This window comes from Protopterus annectens, chromosome 9.part0 (assembly GCF_019279795.1).
Source record: "Protopterus annectens isolate FY-2018-M chromosome 9.part0, PAN1.0, whole genome shotgun sequence".
Taxonomy (NCBI): domain Eukaryota; kingdom Metazoa; phylum Chordata; order Ceratodontiformes; family Protopteridae; genus Protopterus; species Protopterus annectens.
This window is the reverse complement of record NC_056743.1, coordinates 83,360,038-83,382,959: the sequence shown is the minus strand read 5'-3', so window position 1 is coordinate 83,382,959 and position 22,922 is coordinate 83,360,038. Positions and strand designations below refer to the sequence as shown.

Here is a 22,922-nt window from a genome sequence, read left to right as displayed (position 1 = left end):
TTATTGGCCATCCTACTGTATTCCATAGTACCAGAATACAAAAGTGACCACCCCTTTCAACCCATCTTGCTGTTTTAAAAATAGTAACTCTCCACTAAACCTTAACTTTTTAAACAGGTAAAACTTAAGTTACCTACTTTCACGTCTACCTTCTCTAGTGCACACTGCAGTGTGCATTTTTTTTCATCTTACTTTTAAGCATCCCTTTGACTAGCACTTTCTCTAATACCTGCTGGAAAGCACTAGGAAGCCTTAAACTAATACAAGCACTCAACTTTCCTTGTTAATAAGGAGAAATTAATAGTAGGCACTAAATAGCCTATAATTGCAAAGTACCTTGCTAAGGTAAGGGAAAACAGCTCCTGTACTTTACAAAAAGCATCAAACCAGGCATGTCCAAGGGTCAGCTTCCGGTGATTTCTCCTGTCCACCTGGTGAATCTGGGCATACTGGGGCAATGCAGCAATTGGCTCATGTACACAGACAACCCTCTCCTCCTACCACCCAACAATACAACCTGTGAGAGATGCACTTACATAGCCAAAATGGAAGCAAAGCTCTCTCCACCCAAGATTGTGCTAGACAGTCAAGAGGAGAAGGTTAACACCCACACTACACCTCAAGCAACACATAGCCCTTCTAAACCCACACTACCAACACCCACATATAGCAACACTAAATCCACATATGCAGAGGCCCTTAACTGTAACCTGCCCAAGCAACAAGGACCTCTGAAGCTGAAACGCAAACAAACACCAATCACAACCAAAGTGTCACATAGTTCAAAACACGTGTGCCACCCAGCAACAGCCCCTAAGGCAAGACAATGTACCTAACACTTTAGTCATAGGTGACTCTATAGTCCGGCACACTGATGTCCCTCTCACCAGGTTGAACAAGGAGAAAATTACAGTCAGCTGCCTGTCGGGTGCCAGGATCCGCCACATAACGCATGCACTCAAGTCACTCCACAACAAGTACAAATATGACTCTGTCATTGTCCACGTTGGAGTGAATGACTTGAGACGTACCTCCCTGGACTGCATGAAAAGAGACATGGAAGAGCTCTCGGATCATGTGGCCCAGGCAGGTATGACCCTAGCCCCGAGTAGCATCCTGCCTTCGCCCAGAATGATACCACAATATAAGGACAAAATGATTGACTTCAACAATTGGCTAAGCTTCTGGTGTCATTCAAAAGGGATCCAGTATCTGTCTGCCTGGGACGACATGATTGACAGAACACGATGCTTTGCCAGAGATGGTCTGCACCTGTCGCCTCTGGGATTCAGGTTACTGGCTAAGGCTCTTGCCACCCCTATAGTGCCTTTTTTAGGCAAAGTTCAAAAAACAAAACCACCACCGTAACAGGTACAAGCATGCAAAATCTGAAGGTAATGCTACTCAATGCTAGAAGTCTAAACCTCAAAATGCACTCTCTCGAGGCACTCCTAAAAATGGAGAACATCGATATCTGTGCAGTAACTGAGACCTGGTTCAAGGCTCCAGAGAGCACCCCTGCAATACCAGGCTACAACTCTTACCACACATTTTGGCCACCAAAGCAGGACCAAAACACTAAAGGTGGAGGAGTGTCAATATTCACCAAGGATATTCACACCACCAGGCTAGTTGCCTAACACAATGCATCTGAAATTCTCCAGGTGCAACTAACACTAGGTAAGACTGCAATCCAAATTGTAGCTTGCTACAGATCCCCCACCATACCCCAAGATTCTCACTACACCTTTCTAAACATACTGGAAAATATTAAGATAGAACCAAACACCCTAATACTGGGTGATTTTAACTACCCTGCCATTAACTGGGAAAGCTACTCATGTACCAACACCTTTGCCCAACGGTTCTTGGAATTAATACATTCCAACTCCCTGGATCAACTAATCCATAGTCCCACCAAGGGCTCCAATATCCTAGACCTGGTCATTACCAACATGGGAAATCGATGCTCTACACCTATGGTCACCCCCTCATTAGTCACGTCTGACCATAAGCTAATCACCCTTAACATCCACATCCCACCCCCAGCCCCCAGTAAGGAAACCTCCATAAAAAACTTCTCCAAAGCCAACTTCATGCTACTCAAGTCAGAAGTGACAAACTTCATGACACCCATGCAGACGGGAGCTGAAAGTTCAACTGCTGAATTCTACACTAAGGCACTGTACGAGCACATCCACTCATGCATAAATTGTGCCATCCCAAATAGAACCAAGATGCTCTCATCCAAAAAAAAGAAGCCAATCTGGTGGTCCCCTGCCATAAACAAACTTTACAACAAAAGGAAGAAACTGTTGCAGAAAAGAGGAAAATCCCAGGATGCAAAAAACTTCCTTACCAGCCTCAGTAAGAAACTGAGATCCCTCACAAAATCCTCCAAAGCTAGTTACAAAAATAAAATTGCCAAAGATTCCAAACACAACAACAAGGCATTCTATAACTATGTCAAGAATCTAAATGGCAATGCTCAGATCTGCTCTGAGCTAAAACAGAATGGCATTAAATATACTGATCCCAAGGATATTTCCAATATCCTGGCAGATCAATTCAGTGCCAACTTCACCCCCTAAATGGCCCATCTCAATACCAGAAGATTGCCAAATTCCGGTAATAACGGCCACACAGGTAAAAAACACACTCTCCAAAGCTAAGAATACAGCATCCATGGGACCAGATGACATCCCAGGCTGTGTACTACATGAACTACAATATGAACTGGCACCTCACCTAAGTGTCATGTTTAATCATAGCCTCACCTCAGGTTTCCTGCCTACTGAGTGGCGCACAGCTACAATTATCCCACTCCACAAGGAGGGATCCACCTTGGATCCTGGAAACTACCGTCCCATCAGTCTGACAAGCCTTATCTGCAATGCCATGGAGCGTATTATCATGGAACTTATAAACAAAGACATTGGCAACCTTCAAACACTGGACCCCACCCAGTTTGGGTTCGTGAAGGGCCGATCTTGTCTCCTGAACTTAATTGACTTCTTCGAATCAGTCTCCAGAGCCATGGACAAGGGTAAGGTGGTCCACACAGCCTATCTAGACCTTGCCAAGGCCTTTGACACCATCCCCCACTCTGGAATCATAGATAAACTTACTAAGCTGGGCATTAATCCCTACGTCACCCAATGGGTTGCTAACTGGCTTACTGATAGAACCCACACTGTAAAAGTAGCCGACTCCAAATCCAGCTCCAGACAAGTGACAAGTGGAGTACCTCAGGGTTCAGTCCTGGGACCGCTCTTGTTTGGCATCTACTTCTCTGAAGTACAGGCCAACACTAAGGGACTCTGGATAACAAAGTTTGTGGATGACTGCAAACTGGGAGCCATTATTGAATCCCCAAATGATGTGGATACTCTACAAAAAGGCCTTACAGAAACAGATGCTTGGTGCCAGAGCCATGGGCTCAAGCTCAATGCCAAGAAATGTATAGTTATCCCCTTTGGGAAAAAACATGTATCCGTGAATTACCATATAGGTGGCAGTACACAAAACACCGAAAGTTTGATAAGAGACTTAGGGACACAGGTGGACAGTGGTCTCACCTTCGATAACCACATCGCCACAACAGTCAGGAAATCCTTCTATGTGGCACACCTCATCACTAAGGACTTTTCATCCAGAAAAAAGGAGGTCATTGTCCCACTGTACTCATCCCTCATTAGACCCATTATAGAATACAATGCCCCGTTTGGTATGTACCTCTCAAGACATCTGCAACAACTGGAAAGGCCACAGAAATGTCTCACTAAAAGAATCACAGGCCTAAAGCAATGCCCTACGCTGACCGCCTTAAAAAACTCCAGCTATACTCTGTCGCATATCATCTACTCAGAGGCGATCTTTGCTTAACATACAAGGCCATGTCAAACCCAGAGCTGTTGGACATGCTACACTTAAAGAAATCCCAATCCCTCAGAGCCACATGCTGCAGGGATCTAAACCCTGTCATCACAATAAACAAAACATGGTGGAGGGATAGGTTCCTGACCCAGAGACTCCCCAGACTCTGGAACAGATTGCCCATACATGTCAAGCAGAGTGCCTCTTTGGTCCTCTTCAAAAGGAACCTTGATGATTGGATGGGAGAAAGGAAATTCACCCCGGGGATCACGTCAGTCGCCATGCTAGACAGAGGTCCAGGGAAGTAAATAGTGTGGGAAGAAATAGCCAGGGAATTGTTATGGCTAGGCTTGTATAGGCCCTAGGGCTGATAGCCTAGTACCAACCTATGAACCATATGATTTAGATGCGAGAGTCACATAATGCTTCTTCCAAGGATACTGCACATTGTTAAGCATACCATATGTGAATTCAACATTTTCTTCTCAAGAAAGTGAAGTTTGGTTCATAGGTAGGTAATAGGCTTGCAGTTTAGGGGCCCATTTTGAGGCTTATTACAAATTCCCATTTGCCCAGCTACTGTGTGATTAAATTGACTTGCTCAAGATCACACAGTTGGCAAATGACAGCTGAGGAAATCAAACTCTGTACTACAGGACTTATCTCACAGCCTTAACCCTCCGTGAAAAATGCAATAGTTCCTTGTATGTTTTTTTTTTTTTTTTTTTTTTTTTAACTTATACTAAGGAATGCGTACTCTTGCTCTTAGTAAAGTGGCGACTTTAAAAAAGTCAAGACAAATATGTGCTAAAACAGATGACCCCACTTATAAAGCTTATTTTAATTGATACAAGCTCATAAAGTCCAAACCCAACATCAGAATGCAGAAAACAATCATGGTGTTTCAAACTGAAAATCTGAATCTGTCAAGGGCAGTAAAGTAAAACTGCCTGCGGAAAAGGAATGGCATTTATGATGTAAACGAGAAGGAACTAATTCTAGATATTTAGAAAACTGCACCAAAGCTAAAGGCTTTGTTTTCTGACAAAATAGCAAGTCAGTGTCTTTCATGTTAATATAAACTAATGCAGAGAATGCAGTATATAAACTAATATAAATATAAATATATATATAAATAAATATAAACTAATGTGTCAAACTGAACAATCAACATGAAGAAAATGTTAATAAAGAGAGGAGGTGTGCTGCCATGGACACAGGTTGTTTCACAATTCAGTTGTTGTTGTTGTTGCATCTTTTGGCTTTTCCCGGTTACGGGTTGCCACAGCAGAACTCTGGTCCGCTAATGATTGGCAGTAGATTTTTACGATACCGAGTTGCCAGCCCTGACGCACAACCTTCAACGAAGGTACGCCCTTTCATGCATGTCTCCAGACAGAAGACGCTTTAGCTGAGAATCGAACAGGGCAACGTCTTACTGTGAGGCGACAACGCTACCGCAGCACCACCACCGCAGTATTGTTTCACAATTCAGTAGCATTTCAAATTAAACTTTAAGAAATTAAGCATATCAGAGGTACAAATGAAAGTCAAGTTCTTAAAACTTTGCCTTATACTATGAAAATATACAATTCTGAATGACACTCAAAATGCACTAAGTTGTGAAGAAAATTAGAAGAAAAAAGTCTGCTTTTGAAATCTAGTTAAAAGAGAAAAAATGGAGAACAAGTTTCGCAGAGAAGTATTATGGGAGTCTAACATGAGCTACAACATATTTGATCACATTTTTTGGATAATATACAAGTCAAACAGCAGCATTGTCCTGGATCACTTTGACTGTAAAGCAAAATAAACCTTTCTCTACTGCTGTGGAATGTCAGTTCTCTAAAGACCAAGATGAGCTATTTTCAGTACCTCCTAAGGACAGGAAAAAAACAGTGGAAGTAAATGAAGGCAGAAGACTGATTTTTGATAACCTGCAGTTTGGTTTATTGAAGAAAGAAAGATACGTTTGCTTCAGTAAGAAAAATATTACAGTAAAAGAAAGATGAAAAGTTACACCAACCCATTTGAGGTTAAAAATAGCTCACCAAGATGTGATTATTTTAAATGGGGGTAAAGGTCGAAGGCTGAACTCCTTTCTTTTGGCATAATTCCTGCAGACTTTATATTATCCTTACTAAGATAATAGCACAAGCTGGATTCACTAGAGGAAATAAGGGCTGAGCACATCTATTTTGGCTTAATTCCTGTACACTGTGTTATCCTCATGGGGACATCAGCACAAGCTAAACAACTTCTGCACTGAGTCTTCGATTTTTGAGAAGGGTAGTAATTAATTTTTCCCCATGGAATTTAATTTTGTTTGAGCATCATTTTTTTTTTAGGTTTTAAGTCATCTACATTAGACCAAGAAGCAATAAACAACTTTCAAACAATTCATTTAGCTGCAGACTAATTAAGAATACATTGTGCTGCTGTTCCATTCGTGAACCCGATGGTGACCCATCTAGTGATGTATGGGTTAATCCCTAGTTGGGAGAGGTTTCTCAATGATACCTGAGTGGGGAATTGTGTCAAAAGCCCTGCCTAAGTCAAGAGAGGCAGTATGTACCACTTTGCCCTCATCCAGGGATTTGGTGACATTCTTAAAGAATTCCACCAGGTTTAATAAACATGATCTACCCTTAACAAAACTAAAGGTTGGGTCGAGAGTTTGAAGGTTACCCATGTTCTTGTTGATAAGGTCCACAATGATTCTTTCCATGGACTTGCAGATAAGGCTAGTTAGGCCTATGGGTCTATAGTTCCTAGGTAGGTTGCTGGACCCCCTTTGTGTAAGGGCATTACAAAGTGTCAAGTGGATCCACTAGGTCATGTTTTAGGTTGTTTAGTAAGCAGCCTGGGATGTTATCTGCTTCCACAGAGGCTGTCTTTTTGGCCTTGGAGAGAGCAGATATGACCTGATCATTGGGCACTGGGGAGAGAACTGGTGTCAGGTATGCTTTGGGATTTGGTTGGTGGAGACTGGGTGGGGTGAGGTTTGCACCAAATCTGTCAGCAAATAGATTTTCAATTTCCACAGGGTCAATGTGAGTGGTACTGTCAACTATATGTTCGGCACATAGCTTGGTATTCCCTTTTAGATTCTGAATGTAGCTAAAGTATGCCTTATGATTGTTTTTAGCTAGGGTAGCTAATTTAGCCTCATAACAAGCTTCAGAGGATGTTACTAGATATCTGATTTGATTGTTCAGTCTGTGGATAATATTCTTTCTCTGCTGAGTCAATACAACTGTATAAGTGGTTATACAGGGTGCTTGTTTACTCCACTGCATAGGAGTTATTGGTGGCTGTGTTAGCAGGGGGTCTGAAACTTTTCAACATATTGCTTAGTAGGTTATAGTTTGCTTTGGAGAAGTTTCTCATTTTATTGCTCTAGTGGGGGTGTCAAGTCTGATCTTTATTTCAAATGAGACAGATTTAAGGTCTGACCTTACTAGGGAGGGCAGAACATGGGGGTGGGGGGGTAAGTCCAGTGACCCTCCCATGTTGGTGAGTACTAAGTCCAGAACATTTGAGCCCCTTGTGGGGTGCAGACTAACTGTTCCAGAGCATTTGTATTAAAGTCCAGGAATCTCAAGGTGATTGTACATCACACAATCGATAGAGGGATAGTCGAAGTCTCCCATGACCAAAGTGTTTGGCTGTATAGTGAGTGACTCAAGAAAGTTCAAGTAGGCAGTATGCTTCTCATGGTTCATGTTGGGGGGTCTGTAGCTAGTAATGATGTCCTATAGTTATTTGGACTTGGAGTAGCTTGACAGAGTTGTACTGTTTAACCAACCTTGAGGTATATTTGGATTTAATGGAGATGGATCACTTCCACCTTTGGTTCTTTCATGCTCATTTTCAGGTCTGAACACATGGAAGGCATTGTAGCCTTGCATGACCAGGGTGCTCTCTGAAGCCTTGAACCAAGTCTCAGTGACTGCACAGATGTCAGCATCTTCCAAGGTGAGGAGAGCTTCCAGGCAGTGCAGGTTCCTGTTTAGACTCCTAGCATTAAGCAGCATAACCTTGAGTTTGTCTGTAGTGGATGTTTTTGCATCTGAAGTTTTGTTGTTTTGGTATTGCTTAAAAAAGGCACCATGGGAGAGGCAAGCATCTTTACTAGTATTTGAAAGCCTAGAGGATACAGGTGAAGACCATCTCTGGCAAAGCACTGTGATCTGTTGATCATGTCTTCATAGGCCGACAGATACTGTATCCCTCTGGACTGACACCAGAAGTTAAGACAATTGTTGAAGTCAATCATTTTTTGTTTATACTGTGGCATCATCATTGTAGGTGAAAGTAAAATGCTGCTTAGGGCTAGGGACATACCTGCCTGTTTGATGTCTTGTGTATTGTTATGTGAGAGAGTTGATTCCAGTTTCATAGTATAGTTACATCTCTCACATATTTTATTGGTTTGCTGTACGAGCAATGGTTGTCAGTATATATGAGGCAATTGTTATATTGCCTCAGGATGCTCATGCCAATCAAGATGGCTGGAGATGGCTCAGGGGCACAGCAGTTGTACTGTCACCTCACAGCAACAGGTTTTCCAGTTCGATTCTTGTCTAGGATGCCTTCTGTGCAGAGTCTGCATGTCCTCCCTGCATTCGTGTGAGTTTCCTCCCAAGTTGTAAAGACATGTGTCTGGAGCATTTCTCCCCAGGCCTCCACTGAAAATTGGCTTTGTTCCAAGTCGGACTTTCCCAGTAAACAAATGTTAAATAAAGTAAATAAAATAAAATGATGGGAAACTAACTGTTCATTGTAGCAGGTTGTACCGTAAGAACTGTTAGGGGATGGGCAAGTTAGATTAGCTTTTGCTCTAGGGTTAACAAGGGGACTTATTCTTTTGAGGATTAGGGATGAAAAAAGTGTTGCAGCACTGCTCAGTGCTCAGCTGACTTGCCCGCAGCACAGCAGTGCGTAACTGAGTTGTCTGCAGTGCAGCAAGGAAGCTTGGGATGGTCTCACTGACAGTTGTCGAGGGAAAGAGTTGATTCTAGGCATTTGAGTCTATACAGGGCACTGCTAACCCCCATGCATGGTGTGCAGCGCCATGCAAACACGAGGCTTAAATACAAACTTAAAGAGTTTTAACACAAACTATCAATAGGAAAAGCCCACACAGAACCTTATTCCAGCAATCACCAACTCATATGGGTCCTGAGCTACACATTTCTGTCACAAGGGTATAGGGAGGCCCTTTTAATGCAACATGGCTGGTTTTAGTGCTCAAGTGATACCAAACAGTCTAGATTCAGCAAGTCTGACCCTAGCCTGTACTATATAAGGCAGAAGTAATAAAAATTCAAGTGCAGAGTAAAACAGTCTCAACAGAACAACAGCAGAAATGAAGCGGCAAATTAATTAAAACTGTTCACAAAGTGCAATGCAGGCTTAAAATATATATATATTTTTTTAGTTGAATGCAGTGGATGACTTGGACTTCTATTCAGATACACTCTAAATCTCTGGCTAAAGTCCCCAAGCTCTGAGCAGGTCTGGTAAATTGAGCATAAGCCTGCACAAATATGAGACTTAAATACAAATGAATTTAAACAATTTTAACACAAACTACTAATAGGAAAGCTCCACACAGAGCCTTATTCCAGCAATCCCCAATGCAGATGGGTTCTGGGCTACACACTTCTGCCACAAGGCAACAGGGAGGTCCTCTAGCTTTTCCCAGTTGCTCTGCCCTCACTTTCCAGGTTTCTGTACAATACAGCAGTACAAGACATACCACTGTTTTGTACATCTTAGTTTTCAGCTTCTGTGGCATTCCTCTGTCATACACTACCTCTGGCACTCTTTGCTAATGAGTTGCAGCCCCTCTGATTCTAGTTTTGACACCCTCATTCAGACTTGCCTTCTCCTTTATCACCCCTTCCAGATGCTGCTAACCTGTTTCATATGTTCATAGATTAGTACTAGGCTAACTGCCTTTGTGGGCCATTTTAAGCCTAGCCATTTACCCTATCTATGAATCACACCCTGCACCTTGTGTAAGGTAAACACCCTAACCATTATACCAACCTCCTGCTCTCAATTCACTGCTTCTTCTGATTTCATCATTTGCTGCCATTACAACTGTCTTACCTCTACTCAGTTTCACCCCATGTGCCTTTGGTTTTGCATTCCATTCTCCTATCCTTTGCTGAAGTTTTTGCTCACAGTCTGCCTGTAATGCCACATCATCTGCATACAGCAACTTTGTTGATCTGTTCACTCCAACCTGCTTGCTAATGTAGTCCATCACTAGTGTGAACAGCAGTAGGCTCAAAGATGAACCCTGATGTACACCCACTCCCACTGGAGCCCATCTTTGAGATCGAACACTGTTTGTACTTGAGTTACTGGGTCCTTGTATATAGCCTGCACTAATTCTACCAATGTTCCTCAGACTTCAAGCCACTGCAGGACTGCCCAAATCAGCCTTCTTGGGATCTTGTTATATGCTTTCAACAATTTTAGGAATGCCCACTTGGACTCTTTCTCATCTCTAGCTTCTTCTCAAATATCTGCCTCACTGCAAATGTCAGGTCAGTTATGCTGCATCCTGAGCCGAATATGAACTACTCATCTCCCTTCTTACTATAACATATTAAAATAAATTGATGACTTGGCAAAACAGATTACTGATGAGTTGGTCAAGGAGGGAATCCCTTGCCTTCCTCACATCATTTCTGAGATCAGTAAGCATGTTGTTAAATGTGGATATAATGCTGTAGATGCCTGTGTCAGATCTAGTTCTATAGGTAGCAAAGGAGGTGCAACTCGCTATTTTTATATCTGGTGCCATATGATTTACCCCCCACCTTTAAATTGAGCAAAAAAATCAGCAGCTACCACAAACAGAGCACTTTAGCAGTTCCGTTTTGGCTATAAATGCAATACCAACATATATTTCAGAATGCTGGTATGGACTGGAGAATTATCTGGATCTGTTGATAGTGCCCCCTAAAACTTTACACCAAGGGCAACTATCCATTCACTCCTAAGAAAACATGCAAATGGACAGTTTTTAAATATTCACCTTTAAAAAAATGAAAATCTTCAGCTTATGACCATTTTTCACTGGATATGGTTAAAATACTTCACCTACAAGAAGCACCTTAAAAAGTAAGAGAAGAAAATAAATGCTATTTTTATATGTTTGTTTACCAGGGTGGGACACTGCTAAAAAAAAAATAAATAAATAAGAAAAATTAGAGCAACACAGAACATCACTTATAAATCTAATCCTAAACAGTAAACCTAGACTTAAATAATATTACGTAGGAATAATTTTGATTTCAGCACATAACTAGTTAGAAATAGAAACATTAAAAAGAATGAAAGAGAAAGAGGGATTGCATGCAGACTGAGAGAGTGGGGAATTAAAAGTGTCAGGTTGGATATAAAAGTTAGAGATGAAGCTATGCTCATATATGGAGCATTTGATTGGTAGTAGGTAATATGATGATTTGAACAGGTGTTAGATGTAAAGGATTAATAGGAGATTTAAGTTATGTTGTTTTGCTAGAGCATTTGAGTTGGCTCTGTTTATTCAGGTATGCTTTAAAGAAGGATTTCCATCCCCCTTTATTAAGTTATAAAAGAAGCTTCCTAAGCACTGATCATCTTATAAAAAGCAATGTCGGGAAAAACAGTATAAGCAGAAAAGACTGTATAATACAAAAAGTGTGAATAATATCCCATGCATAAATAATGCACTGCTACAGTGAGCCTTTTATTCAAACATCTGCAATAATAATCAAATGACAGCAATTACGCTGAGTACCCTCCCACAACTGTACTCTATAAATTCAGCTAGCTTTTTTTCACCTTATTTGTACAACACATTTATCTGCTTAACTAGAGAAAACGTCTGTTGTATAAAGCAAAGAATGGTTATATTTTAATATATATTTTAATAAATGCTAAGCAGTAAGAAAATGTAACAGTAAATGGAACCAACTTTTTAACCTATCATGCCATTATAACGTTTTACTTCCTGTCCTATGTCCAGCCCAGGAGAACCATATTGTCTTTAAAACCCCTTGATCCCCCAGATCTCAGAATCATATTGTCACCTCACCTGCACACAGAATAGAAGCAACATTACTGGTACTGTAATACTATAGATCAACCTCTTGTTCTATTATCTTTTGAAAATGTTACTTCCTGAATTATCCCTAGAGCCAGGTTTTCTACCAACTTCTCCAAAGAAACCTCTGCAGTACATCCTTCTCTAAAAAGCACTTGTTATTGTACAGCCACTAAGAGGGTATAATTAACGGAATCTCTTACTGCTTCTCAAAAAGCAGCCCAAATTAAAACATGGCTGACCGTAACAAGAGACATAAATAGCTAAGCAAGAAAACAGCCAAAATGATGCAAACCTTTATTAAAAATAATAAAAACAGTAAGCACTTTTGCTCCATCCTAAATTTCGTCAGCCTGTCAGTTTTTATTACTTTCAATATAAAGTTTTGTATAATTTTTGGGCTATTTTTTTGGCTTGATTGTTTATTATTTATCTGTTAGTGCTTTCCCATATGATAGAGAGTAGCCTGTCCTATATGGGAAGTGTGGATCTGTTCATCTGTAACTTTGGGGATAAAGACACTGAATTAGGAGATCTATGCAAATGCAATGGAGTACTGGTGAGATCAGTGAGTAAATAAAAGCAGATTTGTGCACTCAAGTCTCTAAGTTTAAGCAATTGGGAGCCCTCAGGATGATTCCCGATAGGTATATTTTATTCTTCTACAGTGATATCATTTCTGGAAGAAGGAAAAAGGCCTAACCCACAAAAACAATAGTTCTGTCTAGTGTGAAAACAAAAACAAATGTAGGTTCTAGTTTAGTAACTCTGCTATTCAGGGTCATCTTAGCATCGACCTAACAGAAAATAAGACAACCCATCAGTAAACTACATTTTTGTCTGTATGTCTGTTAAGCTATGTTGTCCTTTCAGCCTGTATGTTTTTTTTTTATTTATCCTTTGTTGACTGGATTAATCCCACTAGGCTACTTGCCTATTTTCGGAGGAGACCCAAGATGATATTTATACTACTAGGGGAGATTTGGCCATTGCATCACAGCAACTTCCCCTGCCCTTTTTGATATGAGCTGTGGGATCTTTTACATCCACCTGACCTACCAGAAACTTTTTTTTTCTTCAGCTTTAACTTCAGAGCTCATTTTAATGCAATATTTGATGAAGGCTGAGTCTTCAAAGACACTCATTCACTCCTGATTGGGACTTTGAATTTTAGGAATATAAAATTAACTCTTCATCCCAATCACTAAATAACAGACATTTGAAATTCAGACTTCAGATCTCCCAGAAACACTTCAATTAAGTGGTTCATGGATAAATGTTTGGGTATATGCGTTACTTAACTGCAGTTGTTTATTCATGGGTATGTTGAGTCATGAACTCTGCTACCATGGCATTTTTCATACTTCAGGTACCACTCCTGTGTGTATGTATGTGTGTGCATGTGTGCATTTGTGTGTGCGTGCATGCATGTATAGTCATAAGATATATTCCACTTAGCATAACTGCAGTCACTTCAACCAGAAGGATTTAAGAACTACAAACACTAATGTTAAAGGAACAATGGATATACAGCTTTCCTTAGGGAAAATACCATTAAGGGCAAATCCTTTGTTAATGTCTTAACTAGTCTCAGAAGTGCCCTTCACAAAGTCTGTACAGATGCCTTTCTTTTTTTGTAATAAACTGTAGAATAAGGAGGAAAGAATGTAGCATACATATTTCTCAACCTGTTAGTGCAAGAAATCTGGACAAAACTAAAAATAATGGGGGGGGGGGCAAATGCCAAAAATAGGGACAGATTTTAAACATTACACTTTTGGACCTAGAATTTTGCTAGAATAACAGGTTATGTAGTAGCATGTAGTTTCTGAAGGATATGACGTCTGAATTTTAAATGTCTGTTATTATTTAGTGATTTCAGTCCTAAGTGATTTGCCAGAAAACAAAGTTTATGATGAACAGACCAAAAATATGATTCAAAAATTAGGACATTCTATGAAAATTTGGATAGTTGAGAGGTGTGGCAGCACACTACAAATGTGCAAGGAATGAAGGTGCTACATTGAGAAAACTAAGACACAGAGTCTGATCTCTTGTGTTATGCATACAATGTTCTGGAGGCTATACTCATAGATAAACACTTTTCTGCTATGTTTCTAAGAATTTTAAAGTGATTCACGTTAAGCTTCATCACCTCATTTACATATAGATTTCGAAATTCTTTCAATAAGATTTCCTGTCTGAAAGGATTGTGACCCTGTCTCATTTTTATTGTCATTTCAACTAGATGTGACAAATATATCTTATTCTACTCCATAAATTCTGAGATGCATTTATAATAGCTTTATTGTTTATAGCTGATGTTTCTGCATGGCTTTGAATGTGTCCTTCATCTGCAAAATCTTGAAAATCAGGTGTTCATTCATGTAAGGGAAATGAGTGATTGATTGAGACTACTGTGCTCTGTTTTGGGGGTCATTTCTTCTTGCCCAATGTTATGCAGACTTAGAGTTGGCATATCTAAGTCTGACATATTTGAGGGAGAGGTCTTAGGGGAGAGAAATATTTTTGAGCTGTTCCATTAATGTAATGGGCAGTTGTTGTTTGCTAGATGGTATTATGAATTTTCAGAATGGAAACTTCCTTTTCATTCCCTTTTTTCTTCAGCTGTGTGTTTAATTTTCAATATCTATCCTTTTCCCCTTTTATCCCCTATAAAATATTTTCTTCTCTTTTTTGTGCTGAATTAACCATCTTTTTTTTAATCTTGAGACTTTACTTTTCCTCCTTATTGCTTTTATTTTATATATATATATATATATATATATATATATATATATATATATATATATATATAGTGTCTTTTTAGTTAGAGGAATTATCATTTGCAAACATCAATTAAAGAAGAAACAGTCTATGGATCCTTTATAAAAGGTTCTGGAGATATTCTATTTTTCTTTGTGGTGATCTCTCTGTGTAGAATTTCCTGTAATGATGAAAACAATTATCAAATTGTGGTACAGAGTCTTTTTTTTCCAGCTTATTGTTATATTTTTTTCTCACCAAAACCAGAACTGCCCATAGTGCATAACATTTTCGCTGTTCGATTGGTGATTGTCTGGAATGTTGAGCAGAACTAGATTTTTATCTAAAGAAAAGTTATCAGTCCATAATGCCTGAATAAAAGTAGTCTTAATCCATTAAGTATTTAAAGATGAAGTCTCATAAAATATATGTGACCAATCAGCCTTACGATGTTGTTTACATCTCCAGCAACATATAGAGTTTTCTTTACTGATTTTTCTGTTCTTTTTGCAGTTCAAAAGGCTCTGTGTAAGAAACTTCCACATGGAACTATGCCAAAATTTAACCCGTGTGGTATTTTTAACAGACTGTAGTAAACAGGTTTTATTTTCTTTTGATAAAATTATATTTATTTTATCAGTAATATGATTTCAAAATGTATCATTTATATTGGCATTATATGGGAAAAATGTATATAGAATAGAGATTATATTCTTTGGATCAATTTAATTATATAACGTATTATTTAGAAAAGTTATCAACCTTGAAGTTTCCTTAAAATGAGATTTGGAAAATGGAAACATATTTGTATATGATCTGATACTTTGTATAGAAATCCTCTCTTGAGAAGCTAAGTTAAATTTGAATATAAGTGAATCATTTTCTTTTTGCGTCTACATGACATAGCATTTGTGATGTACGTCCATTTAATTTGCAGTCTTCACTGTGGCCTGTAAGGCTTCTCCTCCTTTTTTATACATTTATTATGTTGTTTTTGATGCCTGCCTTATGAATAGAGTTACTCCCTACATTGCAGGTTACTTCAGCTCTACTGTTTGCTGTAAAGATGTATCCTAACCGCAGACACCACATAGTGCTACATTCATTCTGCAGAAAAGCTTCTATGTTCCTTAAAATACTTTGCCTATGCACTGACGCAAGCTTAGTATCCTGTGACAGTATCACAGAGCAAAGTAGGACGATACATGGTGAAACTCAATTGCTAGTAATTACTCACTTAGAAAAAGAAATACCCTTTCCTGTTAGCGGGATTACAGGTACATTGCAATGTCAGTAAGTCACTATAACATGCATGTTTCGACATTTGGTCAGAATAGCTGATGATGCCTTCCACTGCCTACCATCCATAAGAGATCAGTCTCATATCATATTTATTATCTTTTCTTTAGGGAAGAGAAATTATCTGCAAGATGCACATGCAGTCTTGCATGATTTCTGGATGCCAAGTTTGTACTGAAACCCGTGCTAATTCCATGCCTCCAGTTTACTTTTCCTTGAAGACACACAAGAAATGTTCACTCATTTTAAAGGATCCTTAGTCTACTTTGTTTAAAAAGATAATTGAAACAATAAATACCATTTGTTGGCATTGAACACATATTGCATGCATTGTGACATGACAGACACATTATGTGTGTCACATTTTTTTATTTGAAATGGATATCACATTGTCACTGAACTGTTTAGCTGTAAGAACTTTGTTTTCTTCTCTTTAGATTGGCCTGACATTTGCTATAGTACTGGGTGTGATTATCTACCGAATATCCACAGCAGCGGCTCTGGCAATGAGTTCTAATCCATCTGCTAAAGCCAACGTCAGAGTCACTGTCACTGCCACAGCAGTCATCATTAATCTAGTGGTCATCCTTATCCTAGATGAAGTCTACGGTTCCATAGCTAGATGGTTAACGCAGATCGGTAAGTGTCATAAACAATAGACTCCAGTCATGTTTTAACTGCAGCATGTAATATTCTGTGAATGACTTTACATACATTCAGCACACATATTCATGGAATTTAAAAACTTAATTTTATCTGTGTAGTTACTGGCAAAACTCAACCTAGCACACCAAGGTCATGATCCCGGTGGTTCATATTATAGTTTAGTTTATTTTTCACTTCAGGTACCCCAGATTTGTTAAAGAAATATCTCTGTTTCTTTATCAGCAGGACAATTAAGCATTAATGTAGACTGATGTATATTGTACATGTGTGAAACAAACAGTACTTTTGCATGTATCTGACACTAAAGCCTTGAGCTGACATTTCTACATCTGGCAGTAACACATGGATTATACTTCCTTTTTGTAGATTCAGGTTCCTACACAAAATGTACATGAATATCTCAATTATCTTTATTGGGTTGCCTGCGACCTTCTTTCAGGGTGTTGTAACTAGCCTAACTGGTAGACTACTTTTCATAGGAGAAGCTTTATGATTCTGCAGGCCTGCCAGAGTTCTACCTTCCCCTACCTCATCTGGTTCCAAAGTTCCATCATCATGAAGTGTCACCATGCATACTAGATGAAGGACTTATTTGAAGATGTCTTTGGTTCCCTTGCATGACTACACCCGCCTTGATGTGTACTGTAACTGGTATGTTCCAACCCTAATCTCCATCAGTCTTGGCTACAACAGTTATTTATTTATTTATTGCCTTTGTTGACTGGGAAAGTGTACTAGGCCTAGGAAGAGTCCATTTTCAGTGGAAGCCCGGGGAGAAAAGCTCCACAATATTACATATAAAGTTATTAAAGACAGGGTCGATACATGGTAAAGTTGTACACATAAATTACAAATGTAAACTCAGGAAATATAAATATCATACAGTAATTGCAAACAAAGGTCTTAGTGTGTTAGAGATAGGATGAGAATATATACGAGTGATAGTGGAAATGGCAGAGTGTAAAGAAGTCAGTTTTGAGCAGGGAGGAAGGCTGCATAAATGTAAGGGTAAAGAGCAATAATGTGGGTATATTCCTGTGTAGGGGTAGAAGGTGAGAAGTATGGAATCTGGGAGGAAAACATGTGAAAGGACCGAGTTAGAAATATGAATAAGGTGACAGGTAATAGACAGGCCAGGAGTGGTGGAGTATATAAAAAGATATAGACTGAGGTTCTAGAGAGAGAGAAATCAGGTTTTTGGATTTATTGGTGGAGTACATCAGCATAGCCAATGAGAGAGAAGGTGTTCTTTTAAGGATTTTTTGAAGGATGCAGAATTGCTGATAGTTCTGAGAGATGGGGGAAAGATTGTTCCATAACTTAGAGACAGCAAAGGAATACAGCATTTGGCCAGCTGACAGTTTGGGTTTTTCAATAGGTTCATAGGTTCATAGGTTGGTACTAGGCTATCAGCCCTAGGGCCTATACAAGCCTAGCCATAACAATTCCCTGGCTATTTCTTCCCACACTATTTACTTCCCTGGACCCCTGTCTAACAGACGACTGACATGATCCCCGGGGTAAATTTCCTTTCTCCCATCCAATCGTCAAGGATCCTTTTGAAGAGGGCCAAAGAGGCACTCTGCTTGACATGTATGGGCAATCTATTCCAGAGTCTGGGGAGTCTCTGGGTCAGGAACTTATCCCTCCAGCATGTTTTGTTTATTGTGATAAGATTTAGATCCCTGGAGTGTGTGGCTCTGAGGGATTGGGATTTCTTTAAGTGTAACATGTCCAACACCTCTGGGTTTGACATGGCCTTGTATGTTAAGCAGAGATCGCCTCTGAGAAGACGATATGCGACAGAGTATAGCTGGAGTTTTTTAAGGCAATCAGCGTAGGGCATCTGCTTTAGGCCTGTGATTCTTTTAGTGAGGTATTTTTGTGGCCTTTCCAGTTGTTGCAGATGTCTTGAGAGGTACATACCAAATGGGGTGTTGTATTCTATAATGGGTCTAATGAGGGATGAGTACAGTGGGACAATGACCTCCTTTTTTCTGGATGAAAAGCCCTTAGTGATGAGGTGTGCCACATAGAAGGATTTCCCGACTGTTGTGGTGATGTGGTTATCGAAGGTGAGACCACTGTCCACCTGTGTCCCTAAGTCTCTTATCACACTTTCGGTGTTTAGTGTACTGCCACCTATATGGTAATTCATGGATACATGTTTTTTCCCAAAGGGGATAACTATACATTTCTTGGCATTGAGCTTGAGACCATGGCTCTGGCACCAAGCATCTGTTTCTGTAAGGCCCTTTTGTAGAGTATCCACATCATTTGGGGATTCAATAATGGCTCCCACTTTGCAGTCATCTGCGAACTTTGTTAGCCAGTCCCTTAGTATTGGTCTGTACTTCAGAGAAGTAGATGCCAAACAAGAGCGGTCCCAGGACTGAACCCTGAGGTACTCCACTTGTCACTTGTCTGGAGCTGGATTTGGAGTCGGCTACTTTTACAGTGTGGGTTCTATCAGTAAGCCAGTTAGCAACCCATTGGGTGACGTAGGGATTAATGCCTAGCTTAGTAAGTTTATCTATGATTCCAGAGTGAGGGATGATGTCAAAGGCCTTGGCAAGGTCTAGATAGGCTGTGTGGACCACCTTACCCTTGTCCATGGCTCTGGAGACTGATTCAAAGAAGTCAATCAGGTTCAGGAGACAAGATCGGCCCTTCATGAACCCAGACTGGGTGGGGTCCAGTGTTTGAAGGTTGCCAATGTCTTTGTTTATATGTTCCATGATAATACGCTCCATGGCCTTGCAAATGAGGCTTGTCAGACTGATGGGATGGTAGTTTCCGGGATCAAGGTGGATCCCCCTTGTGGAGTGGGATAACTGTAGCTCTGCGCCACTCAGTGGGCACAAAACCTGAGGTGAGGCTATGATTAAACATGACACTTAGGTGAGGTGCCAGTTCATGTTGTAGTTCATGTAGTACACAGCCCGGGATGTCATCTGGTCCCATGGATGCTGTATTCTTAGCTTTGGAGAGTGCGTTTTTTACCTGTGTGGCTGTTATTACCGGAATTTGGCAATTTTCCGGTATTGAGATGGGCCATTTAGGGGGTGGGGGGGGGGGTGAAGTTGGCATTGAATTGATCTGCCAGGATATTGGCAATATCCTTGGGATCAGTATATTTAATGCCATTCTGTTTTAGCTCAGAGCAGATCTGAGCATTGCCATTTAGATTCTTGACATACTTATAGAATGCCTTGTAGTTGTCTTTGGAATTTTTGGCAATTTTATTTTCGTAACTAGCTTTGGAGGATTTTATGAGGGATCTCAGTTTCTTACTGAGGCTGGTAAGGGAGTTTTTTGTATCCTGGGATTTTCCTCTTTTCTGCATCAGTTTCTTCCTTTTGTTGTAAAGTTTGTTTATGACAGGGGACCACCAGATTGGCTTCCTTTTTTTGGATGAGAGCATCTTGGTTCTATTTGGGACGGCACGATTCATGCATGAGTGGATGTGCTTGTACAGTGCCTTAGTGTAGGATTCAGCAGTTGAACTTTCAGTTCCAGTCTGCATGGGTGTCATGAAGTTTGTCACTTCTGACTTGAGTAGCATGAAGTTGGCTTTGGAAAAGTTTTTTATGGAGGTTTTCTTACTGGGGGGTGGGGGTGGGATGTGGATGTTGAGGGTGATTAGCTTATGGTCAGACCTGTCTATCGAGGGGGTGACCATAGGTGTAGAGCATCGATTTCCCATGTTGGTAATGACCAGGTCTAGGGTATTGGAGCCCCTGGTGGGAGTATGGATTAGTTGATCCAGGGCATTGGAATTTATGAATTCCAAGAACCATTGGGCAAAGGTGTTGGTACATGAGTAGTTTTCCCAGTTAATGGCAGGATAGTTAAAATCACCCAGTATTAGGGTGTTTGGTTCTATCTTAATATTTTCCAGTATGTTTAGAAAGCTGTAGTGAGAATCTTGGGGTATGGTGGGGGATCTGTAACGAGCTGCAATTTGGATTGCAGTCTTACCTAGTGTTAGTTGCACCTGGAGAATTTCAGATGCATTGTGTTGGGCAACTAGCCTAGTGGTGTGAATATTGACACTCCTCCACCTTTAGTCCTGGTTTGGTGGCTGAAAAGTGTGGTAAGAGTTGTAGCCTGGTATTGCAGGGGTGCTCTCTGGAGCCTTGAACCAGGTCTCAGTTACTGTACAGATATCAATGTTCTCCATTTTTAGGAGTGCCTCGAGAGAGTGCATTTTGAGGTTTAGACTTCTAACATTGAGTAGCATTACCTTCAGATTTTGCATGTTTGTACCTGTTACGGTGGTGGTTTTGTCCTTTGAACTTTGCCTAAAAAAGGCACTATGGGGGGGTAAGAGCCTTAGCCAGTAACCTGAATCCCAGGGGCGACAGGTGTAGACCATCTCTGGCAAAGCTTCGTGGTCCATCAATCATGTCATCCCAGGCAGACAGATACTGGATCCCCTTTGAATGACACCAGAAGCTTAGCCAATTGTTGAAGTCAATCATTTTGTCCTTATATTGTTGTATCATTCTGCGTGAAGGCAGGATGCTGCTCAGGGCTAGGGTCATACCTGCCTGGACCACATGATCCAAGAGCTCTTCCATGTCTCTTTTCATGTAGTCCAGGGAGGTACGCCTCAAGTCATTCACTCCAACATGGACAATGACAGAGTCATATCTGTACTTGTTGTGGAGTGACTTGAGTGCATTTGTGATGTGGCGGATCCTTGTTCAACCTGGTGAGAGGGACATCAGTGTGCCGGACTATAGTATCACCTATGACTAAAGTGTTAGGTACATTGTCTTGCCTTAGGGGCTGTTGCTGGGTGGCACACTGGTTGTGATTGGTGTTTGTTTGCGTTTCGGCTTCAGAGGTCCTTGGTGCTTGGGCAGGTTACAGTTAAGGGCCTCTGCATATGTGGATTTAGTGTTGCTATATGTGGGTGTTGGTGGTGTGGGTTTAGAAGGGCTATGTATTGCTTGAGGTGTAGTGTGGGTGTTAACCTTCTCCTCTTGACTGTCTAGCACAATCTTGGGTGGAGAGAGCTTTGCTTCCATTTTGGCTATGCTATGTAAGTGCATCTCTCACAAGTTGTAGTGTTGGGTGGTAGGAGGAGAGGGTTGTCTGTGTACATGAGGCAATTGCTGCATTGCCCCAGTATGCCAAGAATCACCAGGTGGACAGGAGAAATCACTGGAAGCTGACTCTTGGACATGCCTGGTTTGGTGCTTTTTTTTTTTTTTGTAAAGTACAGGAGCTGTTTTCCCTTACCTTAGCAAGGTACTTTTGCAATTATAGACTGTTTAGTGCCTACTATTAATTTCTCTTTATTAACAAGGAGAGTTGAGTGCTTGTATCAGTTTAAGGCTTCCTAGTGCTTTCCAGCAGGTATTAGAGAAAGTGGTAGTCGCAGGGATGCTTAAAGGTAAGATGAAAAAAAATGCATACTGCAGTGTGCACTAGAGAAGTTAGATGTTAAAGTAGGTAACTTAAGTTTTACCTGTTTAAAAAATTAAGGTTTAGTGGAGAGTTACTATTTTTAAAACAGCATGATGTGTTGAAAGGGGTGGTCACTTTTGTATTCTGGTACTATGGAATACAGTAGGATGGCCAATAATTTTAAATAGTTGAAGGGGAGGGAGTTCAAAAATGATGATTTTGCGATTACTCACACAAGCCAGTAAAAGTAGAGAGGAAATGAGATATATGGTCAGATTAACATAAGAGGCAGGCAACTAGAAAGACAGTGGTATTTAACAAGAGAACTGTAACTGGGTTGGGGTGATAAATGTTCAGTACGGATGAGATGGAAGGGCAGCTTTCAGGTTGGAAGATTAACTTGTGGGCTGTTGTTAGCTGTAGATAAGTAAGATGGTGGGGAGATTCTAGCCACTTTAGCTGATGCAGTGAAGAGCAGTGGTGTGAGGAGTATTTTGCGTTTGTAGCAAATTTGGCGATTTCGTTGTAGCACAAGTCAAGCTTACTTTTTAGAGAGGATTGTAGGCTGGCGAGGATGGGGGCACCATGTAGCAGAGTTGGAAGTAGAAATGATGAGGGTAGGGCCTTTTTTGCAGAGAGACTGAGGAAGTAATTGTGTCGATAGAGGGCACCTAGCTTTTGATGTGTCTTTTTGATGTTGCTGTGGATATGTAGGTCAAAAGTTAGTTTGGCATCGATAATGACACCTAGCAAATTTGTACTAGGAACAACTTCTATGACAGTGTTG

The 22,922-nt window shown here is 40.4% G+C and overlaps 1 protein-coding gene across 5 annotated transcripts in view; it reads left to right on the top strand.

Annotated features, from left to right (window-relative positions):
- The window catches only part of ANO1 (anoctamin 1), a 1,045,885-nt gene that overhangs the window by 862,866 nt on the left and 160,097 nt on the right, over positions 1–22,922 (top strand). For all 5 annotated transcript variants that reach the window (XM_044082585.1, XM_044082589.1, XM_044082584.1 and 2 more), the window contains one exon: positions 16,489–16,690. In XM_044082585.1, the coding sequence (XP_043938520.1) occupies positions 16,489–16,690 (202 nt within the window). The remainder of the gene's footprint in view (positions 1–16,488; positions 16,691–22,922) is intronic.